General features: G+C 40.7%; 2 protein-coding genes across 3 annotated transcripts in view; both read left to right on the forward strand.

Moving 5' to 3' along the window:
- The first annotated feature begins 532 nt into the window (after positions 1-532).
- bud23 (BUD23 rRNA methyltransferase and ribosome maturation factor) lies at positions 533-6116 on the forward strand. Its single transcript, XM_029446463.1, has 12 exons — positions 533-727; positions 1553-1590; positions 2900-2995; positions 3261-3343; positions 3629-3725; positions 3809-3905; positions 4009-4059; positions 4151-4236; positions 4403-4448; positions 4539-4600; positions 5451-5540; positions 5729-6116. The coding sequence occupies exons 1-12, from the start codon at positions 680-682 to the stop codon at positions 5781-5783; spliced, it is 849 nt and encodes a 282-aa protein (XP_029302323.1). The 5' UTR covers positions 533-679; the 3' UTR covers positions 5784-6116.
- Positions 6117-6586: 470 nt separating this feature from the next.
- The window catches only part of stx1a (syntaxin 1A (brain)), a 50911-nt gene continuing 29719 nt past the window's right edge, over positions 6587-27778 (forward strand). Inside the window, exons 1-2 of one of the 2 annotated variants that reach the window (XM_029446556.1) lie at positions 6587-7017; positions 21654-21731. In XM_029446556.1, the coding sequence (XP_029302416.1) occupies positions 6988-7017; positions 21654-21731 (108 nt within the window). In that variant the 5' untranslated portion in view covers positions 6587-6987. The remainder of the gene's footprint in view (positions 7018-21653; positions 21732-27778) is intronic. The other variant, XM_029446555.1, reaches the window with a different exon arrangement.

Here is a 27778-nt window from a genome sequence, read left to right on the forward strand (position 1 = left end):
GCAGAAAACGGTTCTTTGGTAACTCACTTTGGTAACTACTGATGTGTAATAACCTTTACTGATTCACATTATCAGTACAAAATATTGCTAATTATTATCTATAATTATGGATTTAACTACCCAGCAGTGTATAACGTGATTACAATGCCACCACCTTAACCAGCTGCAACATTAGAGATGCAACAATAATTATAATCCAATAATATATGTATTATTCTGAAATGGGCCATTCTGCAAAAGGAGTAATTTAACTTCTGGTACTTTAAGTATATTTTGGTCAATTTGTATGCACATACTTTTTCACTTCTACTTAACATTTTGAATTCAGGAATTTTACTTGTAAAATAGTATTTATACACTGTGGTATTACTATGTTTTACGTATGTAAAATATCGAGTACTTCATCCACCCCTGAAATAATACATTGCTAATTATAGAGTTGATTAATTTGATATACAGTATGTCTACCTGTGTGACCAGTAGGTGGCGATATAAGCCACGTCTGGTTTTAGCTGCTTTGATTAAACTCGACGAAGAAGTACTTCTTACGTCGCTGGCGTGTGACGTCATTGCTCTTCACGTGTGGACTTTCGGCTATCACAACATTTAGCTTGTTTATGAACCGATATTACAAGTTAACTCTTCATCTTCAGATACTGACACACACACCAGGACAGCCATGACCTCCCACTGTCGGCGGCCTGAACACGCAGCTCCTCCAGATGTGGTCAGTAACTGGTTATTGTAGTTTGTAGCTGCTAAGCTAACAGTAGCAGCAGGAGTAGTTAAGATCCTTAAAGGTCCCCTAGACAGGCACTGAATACAAGTTGACTCGACGATTGTCTAACTACTAACCGTGTAATTATCGCTAGTTTGCTCATTTGTGTCTTGTGTATTAAAGTCGTGTGTACTTACTGTATTAGAAGGAAAATGGCTAAAATGTATCTTGTTCAAACGGAAATTACAAACATGATTATATTCACAACAAGCACAAATATGGCACTGAATCGTATGTTAAAGCAAACTTTTCAAGGAGTCAAAGGTTGCACAGTTGACAACAAGAATCTTAACTCTGGCACTTCAAGTTGGCAGGTTTAAAAATATCCAGGAGGACAACAGGTTGTGCGAGTTAGGAGAAGTTGAGTTACATTTTCTACCTTATTGTCTTTGTTATGATGAGTTAAGAATATCTTTAAATGAAATGTCTGTTCAGGATCCAGACACGTGTTTGTGCACTAACGATGACATAATTGAATGGTTGTTTAATTGTAAGTCTTATAAGGTAGATACATTTGTTTCTAAAGCTTCAAAAGAAACGTCAGGATGGTTTATTTGTTTAGTGTTATTTGTCATTTATGTTGCTTCTCTGGTCTCTTTTTCTAAATAATGGTGTCTTGTAAGCCTCTTTGGTCATATTATTTATGCATGACGGAATAATAACAGAAATCAAATCAAATGTAATGAGAATACACGAGAGTCACAAATGAGCTGCCAGATAATGTTGTGAACGGTTTTATAGAAGTGTTAATCTGATGTGCTCTCATCCCTGCAGTTCTACAACGCAGACGAGGCAAAGAAATACTCCCAGAAGTGAGTCTTTGTGTTATTTGTGCATAACCTCCTGTCACTGGTCGCTATGTTTGTAGGGAAAATCTACCTTTTTATTATGTTTTCTTTCTCTAATTGTGAGCAGCTCAGGTGTATTTTGTAAATTGAGATGATTCAAAAAGACACACACTGTAGTGTTGGCTACAGATTAATTCAAGGGATTAATAGACAGAGTAAGAATAATGAAGCATCATTGTCACAGACTCAAACCATAATAGTTTTACTGGAATATGGGACCCTTTTTCATTCAGTGCTGAAAGCCCCACACTAGCATAAAACGTATTGGATTGAACATGAACGCAAAGCACACAAAGCTGGTCTTAAATAATTTATTCAACTTTAACACATCATTAACTCAATTTTCCTTTTTTAGTAAAAAAACAACAACAATTGCATAATTCCCCGTCTGATTCTGCAGACTTGAGCAAAAGTTGTTTTAAAGGTTCACTGAGTAAAATATGCCAGAATTTAAACTTAAAACAATGAACTAACATTATCAACAGAATGTGAAGAGGTAACAGTGTTGGTGTTATGTCAAAGACGTCTATGTGTTGTGTTGCAGAGTTATCTACTGAAATTAGCAGCCTGACTGGCTAGCATCACTCCGTCCAGTCTTGTAATGCCACTTGTTCCTCTAGCGGCGACAGTGAGTCACTGTAGCTCCAGTCGGCCCTCAGTACAGAGGGAGAAGAACAAGTGCCTGACTCGCTTGTAAATATTACAGCCATAGTCCGTGTCCGTTTTACAGTTTGTTTATTTAATTACATTCAAAGTGGCAGAAATGAGAACCACCTGCACCACCTCACTCCGTCCTCACAGCTGCCAGGTGGATGTATCGCAGAGCGTGTAGCTGTCGGCAGCCCCGGGAAACGGCGTAGCTTCAGTTAACAGTTACCTCAAGTTCAGCCACAGCACAGAGGAACTGCAGACTCCCTGTCACTGCCTTTACACAGGTCCAACAGCCTGCTGTGACTGACAGAGCTGGGGCTTGTTGTGGCTGAGCTCAAGTCTCTTCACCCACTGACTGGGGCTCCGTCTGACAGAGGGAGCTGCCAAGTGCTGGCTCAGCCCACCTCTCTCCTCTCCCGGCGGGGTGCTCTCCTGGCTGCGCCGCCCGGGGAATACGAGACGAATATGCGTGTCGTTTTCTCGTTTCAACTATTTAAATTGTGTAGTTAGAACGTGGCTTAAAATCTACAAAATTACATAAAATCTGATAAAATGTAGCTACATTTGAGAACAGTCGCACATTAAACTGTAACTGAAATCTCTGTGTTTTGTTGCTTCACAGCTCTCGAATGATTGAGATCCAGACCCAGATGTCAGAGAGAGCTGTAGAGCTTTTAAACCTGCCAGAGGGACAGCCATGCTTCCTGCTAGATGTGGGGTGAGTGAGTGATGCTGACTGATTACACTTTTAACTTGATTAAAGCAATACTTAGAAAAATAAACTCTTTTTTTCTGTTATGCTTAACATGATTAAGATCATATTATTATAGTATTGTCTAAATAGGATGTACATTGTGTATCGTTACATCATTGAAGATATGTTTACACATCAATCAAACTTTTACTTTTACTGAATTTTGCCACAAAATTCAATCCATCTTCCTGATCACATGTACTTTACCATGTCTCTCTATGTCTCTCAGGTGCGGCTCTGGTCTCAGTGGAGACTTCCTGTCAGAGGAGGGACACTACTGGGTCGGAGTCGACATCAGCACTGCGATGCTCGGTTAGTTTGGCACTGTCACATTTAAACGGGAAGCAAGAGCTGGATGATGTACCAGTATAAAATGGATATTGTGATATTATACTAAATATAATCTGGGATTTCGGTTTATGTTGATAATGTGATACAGTTGGCTGCCCAGATAGCTAAACTGGTAGAGCAGGCGGCCCATGAACCAAGGCTAAGTCCCTACAGCAGGTTGAATATCACTGATCTAAACATTGATATTGAAAGAAGATGTCGACGCATTACTGAAACATTTATTAAATCCTGTCTTCCCTGTGACAGATGTTGCTCTGGACAGAGAAGTAGAAGGAGACCTGTTAGTGGGGGACATGGGCCAGGGGATGCCTTTCCGATCCGGCACCTTTGACGGTTGCATCAGGTGAATAACAAAGCATGCCTTACAGTTTCATTTTGAACAATTTCTGACTCATTTCATTAACCTTTGGCATTATGTCGTGTCAGTATCTCTGCCCTGCAGTGGCTCTGTAATGCCGACAAGCGGTCACATAGTCCTCCGAAGAGACTCTACACCTTCTTTAGTACGCTCTACTCTTCTCTGGTAAGCTTTTATCACACTTGTTGACTTCTTTTGACAAACATCCAGATACCATATTTTAGGATGGAGACCTTTTGCTAACTTCTCCTTGCTCTGTGTCTTTCAGTCAAGAGGCTCACGTGCAGTTTTCCAGCTTTATCCAGAGAACTCAGAGCAGGTGAAATGACGTTGTGCATGGTGAAAGTCAAATCTGATGTTTTCTCCAGATTGATTTTCTGACCTACACTATTATGTGTCCCTCTCTAAAGCTTGAGCTAATCACAACACAGGCCATGAGGGCAGGCTTCGGTGGAGGCATGGTGGTGGATTACCCCAACAGCAGCAAAGCTAAAAAGTCAGTACCTATCAGAAGTTGGGCTTTTATTTTGACACGTTCAGTGTACTCACAACACCGGGCTAATTAGAGCATAATGACACTCGTATTGATTCGACTGATTGTCACATTAGCCTTGTGATGAATTATCACACATTAAAATGGTCTTCCTGATTTACTCTTTCAGGTTCTTCCTGTGTCTGTTTGCTGGAGTAACAGGAGCCCTTCCCAAAGTAAGAGACAGAGGAGTTAGTGGATATGATGGGTGTCTGTTTCATTTTAATTACTTCATGATCACTGTGATCTCTTTGTGTTCTTTACAGGGATTGGGAGCAGAAACTTCAGACCAAGCGGTTTCTAACCAGGTCCAGTATTCAGGACAAAGGTAAAGGTTTTCCCAGCAGGCAGATGCTGATTATTGTGATGGTTTGATAAAACTGTTTGTATGGTTGGAAGTAGTGGAGTTTGTTTGAGTCACGACAGTTAATCTGGATGTATTTGTTTGTTGATGTATTTTATTCAGAAAGATGAGATGTGATGAGATGCAGCCCGGGGCTATCTGAGCTTCAGATGAAAATGTGTTATTTACTAATGAACATTTAAGGCATTTTGTAGATGCCCCAAACGTATGGGATTTTAACACCCATACATTTTAATTAATTGTTTGATTCCTTCTTTTTTTGCTCGTCTCAGATTCTCAAAAGTCAGGATTTGCTGCTTTTCTTTACCTTCTATGAGAGCATACTGAGCATCTTTTGAATTTTGGACGTTTAGCTGGATAACACAAGTCATTTGAATATTTTGGCTCTGGGAAATTGTGATCACCATTTTTTACTATTTTCTTTAACATTTTAAAGACAAAGATTAATCAAGGACATGTTTAGTTGCAGCCCTACATTACTCTAATGACTATAATCCCTCTTTTGTTTATTGATTTGTATCAAAACAGCCTTTTAAAACCGGTCTTGGCCTTGACAAGTGCAGGTTCAGTCATACCTGCTTTGATTAAGACAAAAGACCGAGAGAAATCTCAAAAGGGTTGTTGTGCTGCCTGACTCAAAACCCTGTCGGGCAGCTTTTCCTACCTTTTACATAGTAATGTTCAAGTTGCTCCTCCTGGTTGCACAGTGTGTGAAACATTTACCATCAGAGGTGAGGAGTTTTGGATGTGGTTTGTCACAAAGAACAAGGTGCATTTTAAATGAGCTCATCAGTCACACTTTGTCTTTGTGAAGATGCCGGTACAAAAACATGAAGGGGAAATCAGTGAAGAAGGGACGAGATTGGATCTTTGAGAAGAAGGAGAGGAGGAGAAGACAGGGACGGTATGTACAAGACTGTTTTAAACTCTTTCTGGATAAATGGTGGCATTTATTATCTTGTGCTGAAATATTGATGCTCTAAATAATGCAATATACTTAAGATTAGCTTTAGCTGAATCCCCTCTGATTGGCTGTATTCTGAAACACTTGCTGACGCCTCTTATCTCTGCTGTGTGTTTGTTGGCCTACAGGGAGGTTCGAGCCGACACAAAATACACTGCACGTCAGAGAAGACCTCATTTCTAGCTGTGACTCATGCAGCTGTGCCTTCATTAGTGATCATGTGGACTTCATTTTTCCAACTCTTCAATTCAAGTGGATGAGATAAGAGCGTAAAAGAGTAAAATGCTATTATGACCATTCCTTTTTTTGCATTTGGTCGAGTGTTTGGCATTCTCTTTCTCACAAATGTTAATAAGATTGACTGGAAGATACCAAGTACATGGACAAACAACTGTACTGCTTACACAGGAGACAGAGTTGGAATTGATGGCACCAATATTGTCATAGAATTAAAGCAATTTTTATGAATTATCAAATGTCTGATCAGCCGTTTAATAAAAATCTACAAACAAAATGTATTTGTATTATATTTACTGTTTTGTTATTCCAAAATATAGAAGAAATTGAACTAACAACCTCCATGCATTTGTTTCACAATGTTAATGTTAAGGAGATGTGAGATATACAAAATGACACATACAAGTACATATGCAGATTTGTATGTTGGCCTTATGCTGACAGCTCATTATGTTAATGAATTAAACTAAATTAACTTAACATATTGCTGCTGCAACTATCACTAAATACATTTTGGAAATGATAGACATGTCGACTATTGATAAGGTTATTAAAATGGGTCTTTAGTACAAATATAAAAATCCCACATATGAAAGTATCTAAACACACTTGTATTTTACTGAAATTAATTTCGAGGCCTTTCGCTGCTTCCATAGCAGTGTGCATCACGTGTCGCCGACAGAGGTCGCTGTGCACTTCGGCACACTGGGAGCCACCCACCTAGGCGTTATCTCTGAATCTGCTCAATCGATTATCAAATCCAGCACAGAGTCAGCCAGACTCTCTGAAGAGGTGGTCACTTCTTGTCAGTCTTGCCTTTAATATGTTAGACTGACTTTAAAGGGATAAAAAGAAACTTAAAGCTGAGCTTCATTTTAAAAGACAGATCAATTAGCGCGGATAGAAGAGGAAGTTGAAGGTGTGTAATGGGTTAACGGCGGAAGGCCGCGCCTCACCTTTAGTGCGCGTCACACGGCTCCGTAAAGTGGTCCCACCATCCCCACCGAAGGGGCGAAAACACCGCCGCCAGACGCGCACCCTCTCCTTGGTGTGTTTCGCATCATCCTGTCGGTCTCCGCCCCGCTGCTCCATCACCACACACATCCACAAACATCGCGTACTGAAGGAATAAGAGTGATTTACTGGAACCATGAAGGACCGCATGCAAGAACTTAAACATGTAAGTTACTGTTTGATTCTTTTAAATGATAATCATCCACCTGTTCGGGGAGTAGATGCTTTTTAAAGACGCTTTTTGATTGTATAAAAGCGTCTTCAGACAGCACAGATCCACAGAGCTATGTGCGCTGATTGAGCAACAGTTGTGACTCTCTGGGGTCTGATGGAGGCTGAAATTCAGTGTTTTACCAAAGGCAACAGGCGCATATTGCTGCCAAGCATTACTGTGTAGGTAAAGCAAGTGAAAGCCTATCGGAGATAAATTATTTCATGTGTTTAATCAAAGTAAAAGTCATTTTTTGCTTATTCTCCCAACGAAAAATCACTTTGATCTGCCTGCTTATATTATTTAAGCAATGTATAGGCTATTACATATCTGTGACTCGAGAGGGAGATTATAGAATAGACACTTTGTACTTAATGTTATTTAATCATTTATTGAACATGTTACATTTCAGCATTTTCTGTAATCAATTCAGAATGTAATAGTTATCCAGAACTAGTTAGAGTAAAAATTATGTTGCCTGTGTGGAAATATATTACCGGAGAATTAATTATTTGATGTGTGTGTGTGTGTGTGTGTGTGTGTGTGTGTGTGTGTGTGTGGTTGGATCGATTTGTCCAGCCATGGGTGTGTGATTTGAAATAGGAAATTGGTCCCAGCTCGCCCATTTCACCTGTTAAATGTCAGCCCTCTGCACGTCACCGGCGCTCTTATCCAAAAAAACCTTTAACCACCCACAACGAGCACAATGTGTTGTCGTCTTCTAACATTTCTATGTCAGTTTATAAAGCTCTGTGCATGTGGAGAGACGGGAGTTTGATTCCGACATAATGTTTTACTTATATTTATAATCTCCGCAATTCTACACTCAGTTATACATACTCTAAGTGGCCATTGTCCGATGTGTGTAATTGGCAGTTAACCTGAGGAAATTGTAGGGCAAACAATTTACAACTCCTCAGTTTTGAGTGAAGATCTAGCTGGCCTGAAGGGAGACAACAACCGTGTGTGTGTGTGACACACACACACACACACACACACACACACACACACACACACACACACACACACACACACACACACACACACACACACGTCTTCTCACAGTGCTAGAAGGAGAGAGAAAATAACTGAAATCTTCCACCCCACCTTCAGTGACAACCAAACTGTTCAGGATCGACAGAAATGTAATGATAGTTGCTGATTCTATATTATTTTATTATTATTTTTATTATATATCTCATGTCTGAGAATTGGCAGCTGTAGCAGCAGCAGCCAGACCAATTTCAGGCAATCCAGACCAAATTGAAGTAAATTGCACGTCACAGACTGTTATTTCCCATCAGCACTAGATTGATATTGTTTTCCATTTGCAGCTTCTTGGGTCTCATGCAGATGTCTCAGTGGGTCTGGACAGCACATTACAAAAGCACAGTGTCGGATACATGTGTGGCTGTATTAAAGCGAGGATTAGTGTGCAATCGGCTTGGGCTGTAACTTATCATTATTTTCAATATTTATGGGGTGTACACCCAAAGCCTGAAGCCAGCCTGTCAAAGATATACCTCAATTTCTAATTTGCTTATTGGAGCCATTGACAAATCAACTTGAAATGGATAATTTCAAATAATATACAGAGATGATAGTTATGTCCTTTGCTCTGACATCATCTTTAACCCTACAGCTGATTGGACGAACCCACCTCTTGCAGGTTCCACATCCCTTGCTGGGCTGTTATTGGTCTTTGCGTTCCATTTTCAAGATGGAGGATTTGTTGGCTGTTCTGTAAATATTGTCAATCAATGAATGAAAGAAAATGGTATATTATAAAATATAATAAGAATACATTTGTGGCAAAAAAAAACGGTAGTGTAGCCATGTGCTTGATTTTCCATTGTATAGTTGTTCTAGCTTTGAATGAGAATTGGGAGTTTGGAGAGGCCCTCCAAGAAACGTCACCTTATTGAGGTTCAAGAGAACTTTGTTGTCAAATAAACCGACTGTCACTCAGCAGACCTGAGGATCATGTCCTGTGTGAAAAAATGTAATGTTGAGTTTTTTTAACTGCCGTAGCCTACGTCAAATTGTTGGCATACTTATTTGACCCAAAACCATGAGCTTTTTCCTAAACCAAACCACGTAGTTTTGGCACACGTAAACTGAAAGTGAAACATAAGGAGACTACAACCCTTTCATAACGTTGGGTGTGCACCTTCTCGCCTACTGGTGGCTGAAACTTTCCCCGTCTGAAGCATTAGAGTGGTAGTGAAAACCACTGATAACGGCCATTTAAAGGCCTGATAACATTTAAAATGGATGCTAAATGTATACTGTGTTTAGTTGAGTTGCCTGCACACATTCAAGGTAGTAAGAAAACGGATCCTTGCAAGTTGAGATGTATTCTGGTTGAGCAAGGGAAGTTAATTGTGTCCCTATTTAGGGACAGATAAATACCTGCCAGCTTACTGTTGATGTTCACAGTGGAGTTGCAACAGTGCAATGGAAAATGATATAACAAAATCAGAGAGCTAATAATGTGGCTAACGGGGGTTAGTCTTTTCACATGACAATATTTATCTTTATGAACAAAGCCAGTGCTAAGGCCTTCTTGACATGATTGTTAGATTTTGAGAAGGGATGCACCGATCCAACTGATTTCATTTTATTTAGCCTTTATTTATACAGGAAAAATCTCATTGAGACACAGGGTCTCATTCTCAAGAGAGACCTGATCAGATGGTAACAGTACCATACAAAGTTACAGACGGGACACTAAACACAGAGGCAACAGTCAAATAACACACCATAAAAACATTGAACAAACACCGACAGATGATTTGTCCAGATTTTTTAAAATGAGTTTAACATCTCCTAGGAGCATCAAGCTGGACAGCTTAAGTTCCTGCTGAAGCGTGTTCCAGGTTGAGGGGGCCGAGTATGATCAGGACTTTTTTCCAAATTCCGTGCGAATTGAGGGGACGGACAGAGTGAAGTAGCTCTGAGATCGTAGCCCATAGCTGACCTGATACTGACTGATTCAATAGGACTGGGTGTTTCAATCCCTGACATTTCTACAGACCTGGGTGTGTGTCTTATGTTTAGTCTTTAGATGGTCACTTTGTTATTGATGGGCAGCCCAGACACTATCTCTCTTCAGCCGCAGCCAGTGACTGTTCTTTCCGCCGGTATCGGCGAGTTCTTTGATTGCCTGTCTTTGAGCCTGCCCCCTGACTCCTACTTCTCTCTGGAGCCTTGCGATGGAACTGGCTACAAAGCCCCTGCAACCCACTTCAACTGGATACACTTTTATATTCCAGCCTTGCTTCTCTGCTTCTGCTACAAGGTTGGAGTATCTCGGCCTTTTCGGTTTGTATGCCTCATCCACCTCATGCTCCCAGAGGACCAGTTAAATGATGAAGACACACTGGCAGGAGTTGGACCGGAGGACGAGGGGTAGCCCTTCGTTTATCTCCTTCCTGGGTGAAGGATTGTAGTTGTGGGAACATTGTCTGGGCATTGATAGGCAGGCCGTTGGTGGTTACTCTCTTGCACTCAAGTTTAGCTGCCAAACACCTTGGCACTTGGTTGTGTCGCAGCTGTATCTGCCTTGTGTTCGGCTGCTCTTACAGCCGTTCAATGTCCTTAAAGGTTTGCCGGAATTGCACATACAATTGATTCTGATACCTCAGTGCTGTGAATTTATTAACTACATTGACAAAGAAAGTGTGTTTACATCTGGACAATATAGGTGCTCATACTCATTGGATTGTTGCATCCCTATTCTTTTCATATTTGCATTTGTTAAATTTGGATTTGTTAATATTCGCTCAGCAAAATGTTGTTTGTCCTCTAGTGTGAAAACATTTTCTTGCGCTGCATGTTGCCAGTTGCTTAAATGGGTGTAATAATATCACTTCAAATAACATATTACAAAGATATCACATACTTTTCACATACAACCAAAAGAACTGAACGTTACAGATTTAGTTGTTTCTGTGTGTTGTGTGTTTTGTAGAGTCACACTGCTAGTTTACTCACTCTGTGTATGTGTCATTTGGCAGGAAATTGAGTTTTGCTCATATTTGTGTGAGGGTGGTGGTTCTGCTCCAACATTGGCCATATGCATTTAAATCTACTTTATGAGCTCAGCACCTGTCTTCGACTCATCTCTTCCAGAAGCTCATTAGCTTGCTGCCTAAAAACTGTCAGTCTCAATAACTAAAATGTTCATATAGACTCCACTCACCTCGTCCCCACTCCCAGTTGGCCAAGCAGCGATTTAGTGACAGATGGCGCAGATGAGATGCTTTTGTCAGTAGTCTTCAAGCTCTGAAACCTTAGGGGGATGTCTAGTGATTTCACACACCACAGGAACTGTTATCCATCTTATGGGATTGCTTATATCCTCATTTTTCTCCGCATGTTTTTTCAGCTTCTACTTCTTCGTTCTTGTCGTGTGATTTACCATATCTGCCTCTTTATCCACTCCTCCATCTCTTTTTAATAATAACCCTCCATTTTCTCTCATTCTCTCGGTAATGGTGAGTTCCTCCATTATTGCTCTTTGCTCTTGCCCTATCAGTGATTTATCAGATGGCTTCCTGTCCTCCGCTTTGCTGTACTTTCTCCTTTCTGTCCGCTCTGTGCAGCCGTGTTAGTCAGTGTTAGTATTGGTTCAGGCAGCTCTTTGTATGTGTATGGCTGGGGTACTCACTGTCACTGCCTGTTTGGCATTAGAGTGACATATTAACTAATAGCATGGATATGGGGTGCCAACACAGATGCTCTGTGTGTCTTTGACATCTTTTCATTATCCTTTTCTCTTTTTTTATTCTTTATTCCTCTTTATTCCATGTCATTACCTCTTTTTCTTCTGTCCTTGACCTGTGTTGACACTTTGTCAGTGACACAAACATTGAGAGAGAAAAACGCTGTGTTTGCTGCTGTTTAATTGAACACTGATCCTAGAGGGTCAAAGGTTTTATTTGTCCTCATCAAAGCTTCAAGCCTCTGCAAACAGTTCTGAAACCAGCAACTTTCTGGTTGTGATCCACAGATGAGCCTTAATCCTTACAGTCAGAGGTGGAGGGAATGGATCAGCATCAAAATGTGCTGTCATCATCCTATATTGTTGCTATTAACCTTTGAGAGAGGCACAAGCATACACACATTATTCATCAACACATGGCGGCTGCATAATAGCATTAATGAGCCGTGAAATCAGTGTGACTGATCTGGCATTTCACCAGGGACTCGCAATGATAGATATCTGTTGGCTGCTAATAGTTATTTTTGGAATGTGTGAATGAACAACCAATTGGATTGCCATGCAATACGCTATCCTTATAATATTATAAGGAAAGACGTCTCTGTGTCTGCATATGTGTGTCTGAGTTTCGATTATCTGAGAAACCCTCGGATCGATCTACTTCACACGTGCCGTGTGTGTTGCTGAGGACCCGAGGGGGTAGCAGTGCCACACGTGAAGGTATTTGGATCAGTGGTTCTGTAGAAAACTGTGAAAACCTGGTCCGCCCAGCCAGACTTTGGTTAGTGCCTGCGCTAAGCCGTAAAAGTGCAAATAGACATCAAAATCCACAGAGTGGCTACTTCCACTAACGGCCACTGAGGGAGCAGCCAAAAAGGTGCGTCGTCCTATAAATGAAGACGTCTCCATGTGTGTTGGCCAGTCTGAACTTCCACTTTCTTCCAAAGCCTTCATCAAACCTGGGACATACACATTTAATGGGGCTTTTTGTTGAGGTGACAACAATTTCATGGGAGCTTTTGTACTCATGTTGCGTAGACTGTAGCTTTGCTAACCCAAAACTTAAAACCCTAAGAAGCAGCGGCACAGGCACATCCCGAACAGGCACTGCACTAGTCCAGTAAAGGCTCGTGTTTATGATTGTTCCTTGAGTTGTCTTTTACCTGTGAGATTTCCTTGAAATCAATGCCGGTCGATGGGTTTTTGTGATTGTCGCTTGTTCTCAGGCCTCTCATAGAGAGTAGCAGCTCCTGAAGCATCAGCTAATGGATATCCTGTTAATAAATAGATACGAATCTGTTATCAAACCTTGCCCATCTGCTGAGGGAAATAAGCTTTGGGTCATCTTTGTTACATCTGCTGAAATTTAATTTGTAATGTGCAGACATCCCCTTTCACATCATCTTATAATCGGTGACAGCAGTTCTTTTTAGCGGTGCAGAGAACGCCTTTTATCATAGATACTTGTTGGAGATTAAGGCTATGAACTGTAACCGACCTCATCAGGCCCTAAGTAGCTCTGTCTGTCTTTGTTGGGCGGTAATCTTTCATAATAATAATATCTTTGACAGGCACTTTTAACTCACAACTAATTTCCTTATTTTCCCCTTCCCTCAATGAAACATAGTAGTGCTCGATCGGCAGGAAAACATCATTTGCCAGTTCCCACCAAAACTGTATATTATTACATTTCAAGTTGATGAGAACAGTTTGTTATTTACACATGCAGCAGATACGGAGCAATGTTAACCTATGTCTCTTTATCTCTGAGAGTAACATTTGGCTGTTCACCAGCTAACTGTGTCCTTCTGCTGTTTGCTGCTGAGCAGGAAGCGTGCAGTGGCCTTTTAGAGCTTTTCCAATGAAAACAGTTCAACAATCTGTTGGACCTCAACGCTCTTCCTCTTTTTGTGGCTCTATGACAACAAGTTCCACTATTTCCTCCTCCCCTCCTGGTTCATAAGAATCATAATTCCTACCTTTCTGAAACGACAAATGCTCTTATTTTTCTTGGAAGAACAATTATCTTTATGGCAAATATTCTAGCGCTAAAACAATTAGTTAATTAATCGATTAGTCAGACTATTAGTTGCCAGAGACATTTGCCTGTTCCCCTTTTTCTCAAATCATGGGATTTTCTGCTTATCTGAATATCTTTAAGGTTTTGGACTGTTTGTCAGATATAACAAAGCAAAATATGACTATTTTCTTTATAATATTAATCAACTAGAATGGCACTCGGAGAGCGCAGACCTCTGCCATGGCCAATTTTGCATTCACGTGCTCCTCGGATGTTCCCATTTGCAGAATCAGGAAGTCGTTCTTCTGACTTGGGCGTGAGCGTCAAGTTGTTATGTGGAAAGAACATGGACAAAGAATATTGTATTTTATTGCTCAGAGTCATCAGCCCAACATTTACTGACGTTTGCCATGTGTCTGCGTAATATGATGTCAACTCCCCTGATTTGGATCTGCTCCATGTTGAATGAGTTCATGGCCCGTGCTACACCCTTGCACCAAGTTACATGAAAATTGGACCAGTAGTTATCCTGCTTACAGACAAAAAAAACAAAAACAAAACCTCCTTGGCGGAGGTAGTTATCTGCGGAAATTACTCAAAATTAAAATAATGTTGAGCTTTTATTTATTTTATTCTGTATAGGTCTTTTTTTGTTGCTATTCCTTGACATCCTCCTCACTCTCTGTTACATTTCCCCCTTATCTACAATATAATTGTGTTAGTGGCACACTGGTGCTGTCATAATCCTTCATGGTCAGTGAGGCTGAATATACCCCACAAGGGAATAAGGAGAAAGGGCTGGGGGTGATGAAAGCCATGGGATAAGTGGTGGCAGCACGTCTCTTTTCTCTGCCTGTGATCTGTTATTAAAGTTCAACTGAAGCTTTATGACATTTTCTCACCCAATCCTGCAAGGCTGAACATTGACCGACCACCTGGAACAGCCTACGCACACACACACACACACACACGCACGCACACACAAACATGAACATGCTTGGGGCAGAATAGTTTGTGTATGACCATCTTCAACAGCATGTAATTTGTGTAATCATATCCATACCCATTGACCAACAACGTGCTAACAAGCCAAAATGGAAGTAAGCATCCACTGTTTAGTCTAAAAGGTCAGTCATCTCGTTTAGGGCAGGAAGAGTTATCTGTGTAAGAATTGGCAGCTGCAGACATTTTATTTCTGGCCTGTAATTGATTTGCGGAAAGATGCTCTTATCACGTTAAGTCATTATTTAACCTTTTATAGTGTGGCAGTTTGTAAACTTGTTTTTTTTAGACGTGTTTAAATGGCATCACTTGATGATTACACTGTTAAGTTCAGAAAGATGTGAAGCGGGCGGAGGGGGATGAAAGACAGTAAGGAAATCGGGATGAAAGAGCAAAAAAAGGATAAAATGTGGGATAAGATTAACTGAAGATGAAGAGATTGCAAGAGGAAGATCAAGTTTATTTGTCTTTCTAACTATATCTGCATAAAACTTTCTCTCAAGACCATCCAGATAATAAGACGGGCACAACATAAAAACATCTAAAGTGTAAATGGTTGAATAAATGAATGTTGAAGTGGTTTTGAGGAAGGGTAATGAGATGTTGAAGAAGAAAAGAGAAACACAAAGTGAAGGGTGTGCGAGACAAAGGTAACTGAGTCCATGTTGTGTGGGCCAGCTGCTTCAATGATTCTGTAGTGAAGCTGAAATCTGGAGGAAGAAGAGAGAAGGAGGCGAGAGAATGACAGACAGGGAGAATCAGAAAGAAAAAAAGATGATTAAAGGGGGAGGATGTTGAGGGGGATTGTTAGGAAAAAGGAAATGATTGCACACACTTTGACTCTGTGCCGCTGTGATGGCAGCTCTTCATCTCTTCTCCCACCCACATTCTTCCTCTTTGTGTAACTACTGAAGCGAACAGGGCTGATAACATTACCCTGTTAACCTCGGCCAAATCAGTGTTTCACTGGAATGCAAAGCAGAAAGTAGACGCATATTTGTTTGAAGAAAAAAAAAAGCCCATATAATAAGTCGCAGGTAAACTATGTGCCTGCATGGTCATGTGGCCCCTTAAATAAAGTCGATTGAATCTCTGTAACCTTTATCAATATAGATTCACAATGAAAGGATACTAGCAGTTAGCAATAAAATGCTTCTTGGGGAAAATTGCCATTTTGTGTTGCTTAATTTTGTAGTCTGACATTGTGTTCATGTTAGCTGTTTCCTTAATGCCACACACTAAGATCCAATTGATTTTCCAACTGGGAAATAGCCTCAAAGATTTATTTGAATTGCTGGAAATCAATTAACGGTTGATGTGTGATTCCAAGTCACGTGCTCCAAAGATGTAGGGGGCAGCATTTCACCTGTAAACTGGGTCCATGTAATCTCTAATGTTCATATTTTAGTTGTAGTTTAGTTTTAGATTGGCATATTAGTCTTTCCGTCAGACGGAGCCCGTCAGTGGCCGAACAAGCCCCGGCGCCGGCACACAGCGGGCCGGTGGACCTGTGTACCGGCAGCGACAGTTTGCGGTTTCCCGGTGCTGCCGACAGCCCTACACTCGGTGAAACATCCTCCTGGCAGCTGTGAGGACGAAGCGAGTTGGTGAGGGTGGTTTTCTCGGTTCTGCCACTTTGAATGTAATCCAATAAACAAACTATAAAACAGACACGGAGCATGGCTGTAATGTTTACAAGCGAGTCCGGCACAATACGTCCATGGTCAGGCAGCTTGTTCTTCTCTCTCTGTACTGAGGGCCGGCTGGAGCTACAGGGACTCACTGTCGCCTCTAGCGGAACAAGTGGTATTACAAGACAGGACGGAGCTGAACTGTCACAACACATAGACGTCTTGACATAACGTCAACACTGTTACCTCTTCCCATTCTGTTGATAATGTTAGTTCATTGTTTTAATGTTTTAAGTTTCTGGCATATCTTACACAGTGAACCTTTAAGGCAAGCTGGGATTGATGTCTGTCGAGGGGCAAGCATGTGTACAGACAACAACAATGGAGCTTGTTTGGCAAGTACTCAGAGAAACACATACATATGTATCTTGGATTAAAACAACAATTATTGATCTGTATGTGTATTAGCTAGTTACGCAGGAGTGCATTAATCAGATATAGTGCACATTATTTATAGCACATTTCAGCTGACTACATCTGCAAACATTCACACTAGACATCAGTGTATGCCCTGAAACAATGATGGAGACTTTCTTCAAAGATTGCTCCTGGTTTCGTTGTCAGCGAGGAGACAGCACAGTCATGTGAAAACAACTGAATGAGTTTTACAGTCAGCTGGTTTAATCTATCACTTCCTATGTCCTCTCGTCAGCCCCCCTGCTCCTCTAAAAGTCAGCCAAGTTATAAACCAATATGTTGATTTGTGGTTTTGCTGTGTCAGCATCAGCTCCGTGCTCTATTTAATTTTGATAACCTAAATCCTATAACTGGCTTTTATAAGGAATATATATTTGCTCTAAAATTACATGATCATTGTTGTTGTTTTTCTAGAGACCTGTAATTTATATTCAACCCCTGCGCTCGTAAAAAAGTCAGCTTTGTGCAGGTGAACCCTCTGTCATGGATATTGATATGGGATATGAGTGGGGTTGTTTATGTATGTTCATGTTGAATGTCTATCTTTGTTAGTTTGAGGACACTGGCCAGTTTAAATTATTCAATCTCGGGCCTTATAACCCAAATTCAAAAATTATATTCCTTCACTTAAGTGGTATAGAAGATATTTGACTTCTAACATTAGAAGGACTCTAACTGACATAATAAGAATTAAAACTTAAGTGCTAAGTGACCAAATAATGTGTTTTGTAATTTTGGTGAACTGTCCTTACCTGGGCTAGGATAGAAAGGGTGGTAGAGATGGGAAAGTTCATCTGACTTGAGAGCATTCACATCATCGAAAAAATTCAAGTTGTATGAAGATAGCGTGCATTAACAATGTAGCTCTATATCAATTTAATGTTGGTGGTAAATACCTTTAATGTCAGACTTTGGTTCATGTGGGGTATCTCATGTTCGTATTAAAACATCCCTTAGTCCTGAACTATAAGCAGATTTACAAACCCTGGGAGCAGCAAGGTTTTGCAAATGGAGCACAAAAAAATCTACAATTCAGTTATTATTGTTCAGATCTTTGCATTTGTCTGCTCTGGTAAACATATAAAATAATTATCAAATGTGTGTGTGTGTGTATGAATGAGCACACATCCATAAGGAATGCTACCCCGCTGTATTATGATAATAAATCTGGTTATGCTCTCAGTATTCCTCTGTGTGGCTGACACAGATTTTTATGAGTCATTTCTAATGGGACTGCAAGAAGCTGCTTGACTTGGCTGTAACACAAAGATGCATGAAGCAGGTCTGCTTTAATAAGGAAACTCATAAGATAATAAACTACAGCCCACATGGGTTTCAATCTTTACTTGAACGGTCTCTTCTCTTTCTTAGAGTCTGAATAACACTCACATGATATTAATCCTTCCTCCAGTTGGGTAACATTCATTATGGATCATTATTTACATACTTGAACATTTGAAATGTTTCCTACAGAAGACAAATACAAAGATATGAACAATAAAAAATGAATCGTCAACTTTTTTGTGCTCCACTTACAGAGCCTTGCTGCTCCCACAGTATGCAAATCTGCGTCAGGACCAAGTGATGTCTCAGGCTTACACACACACACACACACACACACACACACACACACACACACACACACACACACACACACACACACACACACACACATACACTGACCTTATTGCACATACAATTACACAGCTTTCAATAATTGTTGTGTTGCCTGTTTCTCCTCCTCTCTTTTTTTTCCTGTACTGGCAGCTGTGATTTTGCAGCTTGCACACCACACGTCTGTTTTATCTCTCGTTCTTTCACCCACCATATTTCCTGCTCCTCGTGTTTACACTGGATGTGCAGGCACTGCCTTTTGTCTTTATGGAGCGACTCCCTGCTGGCATGGTGCCTAGAACAACTCTCTAATCTAATAAACTGCATAATCAGGCCCCTACTCCTGCCGGGGTGTTCCACCCGATTGTGACTCCCAGAGGCAGAGTGAATTGAAGGTTTATGGCCTTAATGGGGACGGGCTTGTATAGGTCTTGATCTCTCAGTGTCTTAACCGTCTGTTGTCTATTATCAGTGTGTCAGCTGTTGTGTGCATGTATGTTTGCAAGTCTGGCTCAGAGCATCTGCTATGTGTGGACAGTGAAGTCTGTAGGCTGTAGTCAAGAACTCCTCTCCTAGTGTCTGTGTGGCTCAGCAGGGGCTTCAGATCTGGAGGTTCTGGCTGCACCGCTTGACCTTCTGCCCTCCTGACCACTCAGAGAAAGAACCACACCAAAGCCCTCCTCTCGCTGCAGGAGATTCAGCATCTCTCTGTGGAGGCGGCGCACATTACTGGTGCTCTCTGAGCTTATTTTGATTCCCTGCTTGTCGTCCTCCTCGTCCTCCTCTGCCTTCTGCTAGCTGCCGCCTCTTTTCTCCCTGCTTCTAACAGTCTGCAGTTCCTCAAATGCACCTCATTGCCATACCAACACCAAACTTTTATTTATAAATACCATGTGAGAGGGTTTTGCTCCACACCAAGAAAATTACACCCACTGACTGTTGTCATGACAGCTGAGCACATTAAAGATGCGCTCTCAGATTGGGAATCTTGAGGCTTCATTGTTTTGTAATAATTTTGTTTTCCAAATGTTTAGTTATGATGAATAACATCAGAGAGCTTCAAACAATTCAGTTTTTGTTGGATTAAATATGCTTTGAGTGAGTTTAAATGAGCGTGATCACAGGCTCTGCATTCCTCTCACTTAGCTGTACGCCGATTGCCTCGCCATCTCTCGCTGAAATCTGTCCTCGGACATATTCTCAAGAACTGGTTCCTCTCCCACTGTTCCCCCCCCCTCACGTGTTAGTTCTCCAGAGAATGGATTTGTGTTTGAGATGACAAGGAAATGTACTCAAGGACACATTTATAATTGCTAAGTAAACTCCAGACATAGCACATTTATGTAACACAAACTATATCTTTCATTGTCAATATCAATTTTGTGATGCATGCACAGTAGAACATTCATTTTGGGATTGTCGTATGTTATTTGTTTTGGTCAGAAATATTTTTTACCTGCTCCAGTTTATCTAGAATATGATGTTCAAAAGAAAATAAATCAGCCAACCTTGTTTCCAAAAAATGGCTGTATAAATGAAAATATAAGTTTGGAAAAACTTTGTTGTAATAACTTGAAATGTCATCACAAACAAAGGTGGTGTCATTTTGGCCTTGACCTTTTTTGTTTTTTGCTTCCAATTTATTTATTCTAATTAAACGTTTGTGTCCTTCTGCTTTGTGATTATCAGTGGAACCGGCTCTACTATTAAATGTGTTTCTGTATTTGTTACTAAATATTCAAAGCCTCCACAGAGCCCCAACAGACCCACACAGACAGATGTACAATGCCCTGTGCAGTCATGTTACCAGCACAGACGTAGATACCCATTAACTTTAGATTGGCATATCTCTGATGTATAGGGAGCCTGTCATGGATGTATTAAACAGTCAAAGAGGATTCAACTGTTAAACACATTCATGGCAGACGATTCCTTCTATTGGAAATTGCTTCACTAAGTTATATGATAATTTATTTCTACTTCCTGCACTCTGCGCTGCTGGACTAATGCATGTACATTAGTGTCTTTGTGAATTAGTTTGACAGAAGCTAGATGAATGAGGTGACGTCACATGAGATCCCTGCTAATATAGTGTAATGGCTAATATGTGATTAGAAATATATTTTAGAATGAATCATTGGATAGACGCTGGAATCTTTGAGAAAGTGTAACTTTCTAAGATGTGAACCAGTTGAACTGTAAAGTCCAACCTTTTAGAAAGAAAAGAAAATGTAAACATACCATTTTGCAGCAGCAGAAAACACGGCAAACTTTCTTTTTGTTGTCATCTAGTGTTACTCCTTGTATTCAAAGACCTGTAGTCATTTTGATGAAAGCTCTTTTGGCTTTAATCCTGAGCTATCCTCTTACTTATATTTGCTTCTTATCTTGTACATTAATAGTTGGACATTTGTAGAAATATTTGGTTTCTCGTTAAGAGTTACTTTGTCGCTTGGCACATAACTCCCTGTAAAACCACACCATGTTGGTTTTACACTTGTTCAGAATACATGAAGGAGATGTAACGTGTGAAGTAGTGAGCTTTAGAGCTGCCGGTTGGTGGATTACGCTACGTTTGGACAGAGCCAGGCTAGCTGTCTCCCTTCTTTTCAAGTCTTCATGCCTAACTAAGCTAACCATCTCTTAGGCATAGCTCGATATTTAACGGACAGCTATGAGAGTGGTATCGATTTTCTTATCTAACACTGCAAAAAAAAGGAAATGAGCATATTTCCCAAATTATTCCTCCAAGCTAAAATGTTTGTATACACAGTATGTACATGCTGGTGCATGAGTGTGCAGGCTGGAGTGTGTAAGATGTTTCCCCTGCCCCTAGGTCCTAATTCAATAATAACTTGCTAATCACTCGACCTGTGGTTCTAATTACAAGATTTGTTGAGCGCTCCTTGTTTCTAATCAGTGGATGGGTGTAGAGGTGGGGTGAGTGTTAATACTGTTCTGTTCAACATTTAATTATGCCCTTCATGGTCCAGTCGTGACCAGAGTTACAGTCAAATAAATCTTACGTTTGACATCAAATTTAAATTACAAAATGTTGTTAATTAATTGATCTTTCAGCTGTTTTTTAAAATAATTCCTAATTGTGTGTGTGTTTGTGCAGGGGAAGGAGACGGCAGAGGAGGAGGATGAAGTCGCTGTGGGGATGGACAAAGGCTTTATGGATGAATTCTTTGAACAGGTTTGTTTTTATCAGAGTCCTTATCTTTCCTTCTTCTCTCTGTCACTACTATTACCTTTCACATCTTTAACAGGTTGATAGTAGGATAATAATCTGCCATCTTAAATAAAAGTCCATGTCACACTACAATCTGCCTGGGTATCACTTTTCTCCTGATATTGAATCTAATCCTGTTTTGTTTCTTCAGATCTCTGTCATCAGTCTGGTCTCTGGGGTCGTCTCAGATATGATTTATTATGAGCTATTGATGTTGTTGCATGGATCGTCATGTATTTTATTTCCTTTGAAACAGCCTTTATTGTTTCCACAACACAACAATGCTCTTCTTGTCCAGCTCTGAATACCAACATTTGTGATATCACTTGTTTCTTTCCTTTCCCTCTTCTTGTGCATGACAGATACTGTATGCGTCAAGCCTGCATCTATACATGTATTTGGGAGTGCGTTTCCCTGTACACGCTGTTCACATGTGCTGGGAACAAACTGAGCATCGTCATGGCTCTCAGAGGGGGGGGGGCTCCATTTTTAATGGGCCTGCTACATACCGTCCATCACCCGCAGTGAGTGGTTTAGAAAAGCAGGATAATTCCGTTAAAAAAGGAGACTTTATAATCCACTTTTAGCATCATTTATCATGTCTTTCTTGCTCTGTCGCTGCCATATTTCTTAGATTTTATGAGGCCGTCCTTCTACTCTCCGTCTCTCAGTTTATGTACATTGAAGTTCAAACTTTGAAGTATTTAAATCACCATTGCAAATGCTGCGACAAAGGTCAGTCGATTGAGGTTGAACGCCATTTAGCGGCATTAGTGAGTTATGAAAGAGATCCGGCAAACAGCACTTTTATATGTGAGTTTTCAAAGCAACATGAGACAACAAACACATCGCCAAGAGAATCGTCTGTGACTGAGCTGCAGGTGCATCCATCAAAAGCCCTGTGTAGATATTTAAGTATTAAGGAGAACAGTCTCAATAATCATGACATGTGGGAAATACAGACGGCATCAACAACGAGAATAGAAATAATTTTAAGCGTTTCATACACCTTCAATCATCCATGACAACGACCACCATAATTGAAGCAACTGGGCATGTATTTCCCCCGCCCCCGCCTCCTCCTGCATTAGCATTTAGATTTCTCCATTCAGTTACGAGTTCATGTAAATTTAAGTGTTGTGTATCTCGCACTTTGCTTAGTGCTTGTGAGCTTAGAGAAGTCTGTGTTTACTTCCCAGGTGCAGAACCACACCGCTAAGTCAAAATGTTACTGTAATAAGAAGTTAACACTGAGAATGAGTATCATGATATGACCCGCCCCAGGAGCCCAGTCCAGCTGGTCCAAAGTTACTAAGACATCATTTATGGAGACAGAAGCTCTAAAAGTCTAAAAGTGCTGAATTTAATCTTGACAGCATCATGCTGAGTTCAGATACCAAAGTGTAATAAAGCCCAAAGGACAACATCATCTGCAAATAGAGGAGATGTACCCTAATATCACCAAACTGGACATTCTCCAGATGTCAGGTGCACCTTAATATTCTGTCTTTGAATATACAAAAAGAAGAGATGACAAAGTACATGCACGACATCCTTCTAAGTTCAATGTCCACATTGGAAAATGCAAAGATCTCATCTTCAGTATATGAGGAACTAATGTCTCCCAGCTTTCCCATGCAACTCATATTCTAGCAACACAAGTCCAGATTTATATAACTTTTTGATTTTATTTTAAGTGTAAGACTTCTGAACCCAGGTCTAAATCTCCTAAATTTGAGGTTTGACAATCATTACAGGGGTAATGTATGGTATACCTTCAACAATGACGTGATATATATATATATATATATGATGTTTTATTTCTGAGGGAACACTGCAGTCATTTGTCTCCTCGCTCTGACAGTCTGTCTGTATCGATACTGAAACTTATGTCTTTTTATCCGTCTGGAACTTCAGTTCGTTACTTGTGAGAAAGCGGAGAAAGAAGAGGATGAGTGAAATGTGGAGACAGCGGGATCAACGGAGAACAGTTTGGCATCGAGCCAGAAGCAGGAGGGATGATGAGAGAGAGAGAGAGATTTTGAAATGAGAGGGATGTGGAGAAGTTAGACGGAAAAAGGAGGAGGAACAGGTACATGTGACAGAGGAAGATATAGATAGTGAAGGGAGCAGAAGGAGAGAAGGAGTATTCAGGCTCTCCCCCTGACTGGGTGCGTTAATGAAACTTTCAGTAGTGGAGAGACGGCTGCTCCTTCACTCACACCGTAAACATCCGAGTGTGGATATTGATTTCATAATGTGTTTGTGGTATTACACTGTGCAGCGTGTATATGTGTGTTTGTGTGGATGTAATTGCCTAAATTGGAAAAGCTTGCATTTCATAATTTTCCAAAAACATTCATGAAGAAACCAAAAACAATAATTAATAACATGATCACTAACTTTATATCTTTTGCCTCAGTGTCTAGAAGTATAATGTCAATCTAAAACTTCACAGAAGTGGAAAGTGAGTCTAAGATGAGAGATAAACAGTGACAATTCTTTATGAAATCTTCAACTAAATCTATAAATACATAGTGAATGAAATACACAAATTATGTTTCACTTTCGTTAACGGTGACATTGCAAGATACGACATTTGTGCTGCATTCATGCAATGTTGGAATAATCGGGAAAAACGAGTTCCTCAAATTGAACAAGAACTCGGAAACAATTTAACGTGTGTTTGTTGTTTCTCATGCTCCGAGCAAAAAAATACAAAATATCTTCTTTGTAGCGTCCGTGATGTTTCCACGTTGTGACTTAAAACTCATAAACACACTGAAGTCGGACGAAAGACTTCCCAAATGGGACCATCCGAGGAGCATGTGAATGCAGAATTGGCCTTGGCGGAGGTCTGCGCTCACCAAGTGACATTAGTTTGTTTTGTCTTTGTGTGCTTGACGCGATGATAAAAGAAACTCACTATCCTCCTCATTAAAAGTCGAAGAAGAGCTTTGACATCTGACGTAGGCTGTCTTGCCACACTTTCTAGCCTTCAGTCTGTATGTGTAAGAACACATCTATATTGTATGTGGACTTCACAGCTTTGACAGAAGTGTGTGTGTGCACGTGTCTGCAGTTTACATGCTTAGTTCAGGCTCCAATCGTATGCAGTTATGGTCTAAACTGCAACAATGAAGATGCCTATTCTAGTATCTATTGAGTGTCAGCGTTTAAATGTTAATTGAATAATTGATCAAATCAAAAAATAACAGCACAAGATTGAAACCTGATATACTCTCAAATGAGTTGGGATAGTTAGCAGAATTGTTTATACCTCAAAGATTATGCTAAAGGAAAATTATGCATTTATGATTAAAATAAATTGTAAGAGTTATATGAAGGTCCATCCATCCATCCATCGTCTACCGCTTATCCGGGGTCGGGTCGCGGGGGCAGCAGCTCCAGTAAGGAACCCCAATCTTCCCTTCTCCGGGCCACATCCTCCAGCTCCGACTGGGGGATTCGAGGCGTTCCCAGTGAGGAGATATAATCTCTCCACCGAGTCCTGGGTCTTCCCCGGGGTCTCCTCCCAGCTGGACGTGCCTGGAACACCTCCCTAGGGAGGCGCCCAGGTGGCATCCTTACTAGATGACTGAACCACCTCAACTGGCTCCTTTCAACGTAAAGGAGCAGCGGCTCTACTCCGAGTCTCTCACGGATGGCTGAGCTTCTCACCCTATCTCTAAGGGAGACGCCAGCCACCCATCTGAGAAAACCCATTTCGGCCGCTTGTACCCGTGATCTCGTTCTTGGTGATTAAATGATTTTCATCCTTATCTTTATGCATTTGTTATACTTTGAGATGCATATAAACACCATTACATTTATCAGTACATCGTGTAGCAAGGCTTATTTCATGCCCCCAAAAACCTTTACCAGATGATGCAAGAACGAAGTGAGCAAAAGCAAGAAAGACTCACTGTGGCCTCAAGCCTTCTAATCATTATTCCTACCAGATAAGAATTAGACCTATTTTGGTAAAACTAAAATTAGATGAAGTAGAAAACCAGCCCTTTTTCATTCTGATGACTGCACCACCAGCTGTGGGATTTGACTGGTTAACACGGCATTTGTACAAGATACTAACAAATGTCTCGGTGGATACAAGCATATCAAGTTCATAAAGAAAATGTATCAAATGGGCGAGTGTTTATTTGTCTGTTTATTTGTTTATGCATGTCTGAAATTGTTTTTTCCCCCACACTAATAACATTTGCCTGATGTCTTATGAGACTTGAGAGTTGCACTGTGACTCACTAACCGAGACAGCTTTAAGGTGTTTCATCTTCTGCTCACTTACAGTCTCTGTCACTTCCTCCTCCCTGTGCTCATGTCTCAATCTTATTTTTTAACTTTGTCCTCTCTCCCCACTTGTCTGTCTTACATTTATTTAACTCTGTATTCACCTCACTGTGCCTTCTGGTCTCTCCCCAGAGCTCTTCCAGAGCCAATCATGTTGTTATTTAAAAATAAAACCAGATCCAACCAGCAGCTAATTAAATAGATAATGGGAGAATAATGACCCAGGCTGAGAGCTCAAGAATGTATGGATGGGGAGCTGGAGGGAGCGCAGAGCTGTGACAAGTGAAAGATGGGACGCAAATGGGAAATAACTATTGAGAAGAATGAAGGGAGAACAGGCCGGTCTGTAGCGGAGCAGGTGTAGAGGAGGAGAAAGTGATCGGTAGCTGACAGACTGAGGTGAAAGTAGATATTGATGAAGTCACTGACAGACATGACCAGCTGCTCGTCCAGCTGTTACCTGAGCCAGAGGCAGCACATCTGGAGACAAGGCAGTAGGGAGGAATGTCAAACCTTTATCTTGGTGGCAGATGATGGTGTGACATGCACAGAGTATTTGGTGATGCACTTCCAGGGCTTAATGTATCTAATGATTGTTCAACATTTTGGGAAAGATGTTTATTTGTTTTCCTGACTTAGATGAGAAGATTGATGCCAGTCTAATGTGTGGCACTAAATAGGAACTGGAAACAGTCCCTTTGGCCACTGTAAATGTGCTATTTAAATTCTTGAGTATATTTTATTTTCACCTCTTAGACGGTAGACCTTTTTTTGCAATACATGCCGGAGATTTGGTTAACAGGCAGGCACCAAGCCAAGAAACAATTAGGTAAGATTTTTGAGAGATCCAGATGTGTGTTTTCTGTTAGATGTTTTCTAATGAGTACTGATAGTTGCTCCCTAATGTTTTTTTGTGCTCCTTAGTTGCCATTTAGGCACCTCTTAACACTAAAGTACACAATAATATTTTGGAAATTAGTTTACTTCTTTGTGACAACATTTTTGGAAGGCTGTTTCCCGTTTCAGCATAAACATATCCGTGTATACAAAGTGAGGTCCCGGCTCTGTGCCTCATCCCCATCCAACACCTGCGGGATGAACTGGAACGCAGACTGTGAGCCAGACCTTGTCGCCTAACATCAGCGGCCGACCTCACTAATGCTCTTGTGGCTGAGTGGGAGCAAATCCCTGCAGCCAGGCACCAACATCTTATGAAAAAGCCTTCCAGAAAGCTTATTGCCCATGGTTTTGTAATGAGATATTCAACAATCAAATATGAGTGCAATGTTCGGTTATGCACATGCTTTTCGACATGTAGCTACATCCTCTTTTGGTGCTTTGTGCAGCTTCTTAGTCCCTTTTCTTCTATGCAGTCTCATCTCAGCCCTAAATGTACACATTCACACTTTCATATCCTGAGCTACATCACAGGTTGTAAATATTCAGGTGAGCAGCTGCTTTCTGAGTCTCAAAATGACAAAGCTGAGTCATTTCCACAGCACATAGTGAAAAGGGATCTATCCTGATAGTTGTCGTTAACTTCAAAAAGTGGCTCTATTTGTATTATTATGAGCTGCATATTGATGTTTAGTAATTTGATCAATTTTATGATGAATATGTGAGTCTACACACACACACACACACACACACACACACATAAGAGATTGCTCCAGTGTTTAAAGAATCACAGAGAAATTCATGAT

Source organism: Cottoperca gobio, chromosome 13, assembly GCF_900634415.1.
Source record: "Cottoperca gobio chromosome 13, fCotGob3.1, whole genome shotgun sequence".
Taxonomy (NCBI): domain Eukaryota; kingdom Metazoa; phylum Chordata; class Actinopteri; order Perciformes; family Bovichtidae; genus Cottoperca; species Cottoperca gobio.

Coding starts and splice junctions, on each gene's coding strand:
- bud23 (XM_029446463.1), top strand. CDS start 680: ATGACCTCCCACTGTCGGCGGCCTGAACACGCAGCTCCTCCAGATGTG. Junction 2,996..3,260: donor TGCTTCCTGCTAGATGTGGG/GTGAGTGAGTGA, acceptor TATGTCTCTCAG/GTGCGGCTCTGGTCTCAGTG. Junction 4,060..4,150: donor ATCCAGAGAACTCAGAGCAG/GTGAAATGACGT, acceptor CCCTCTCTAAAG/CTTGAGCTAATCACAACACA.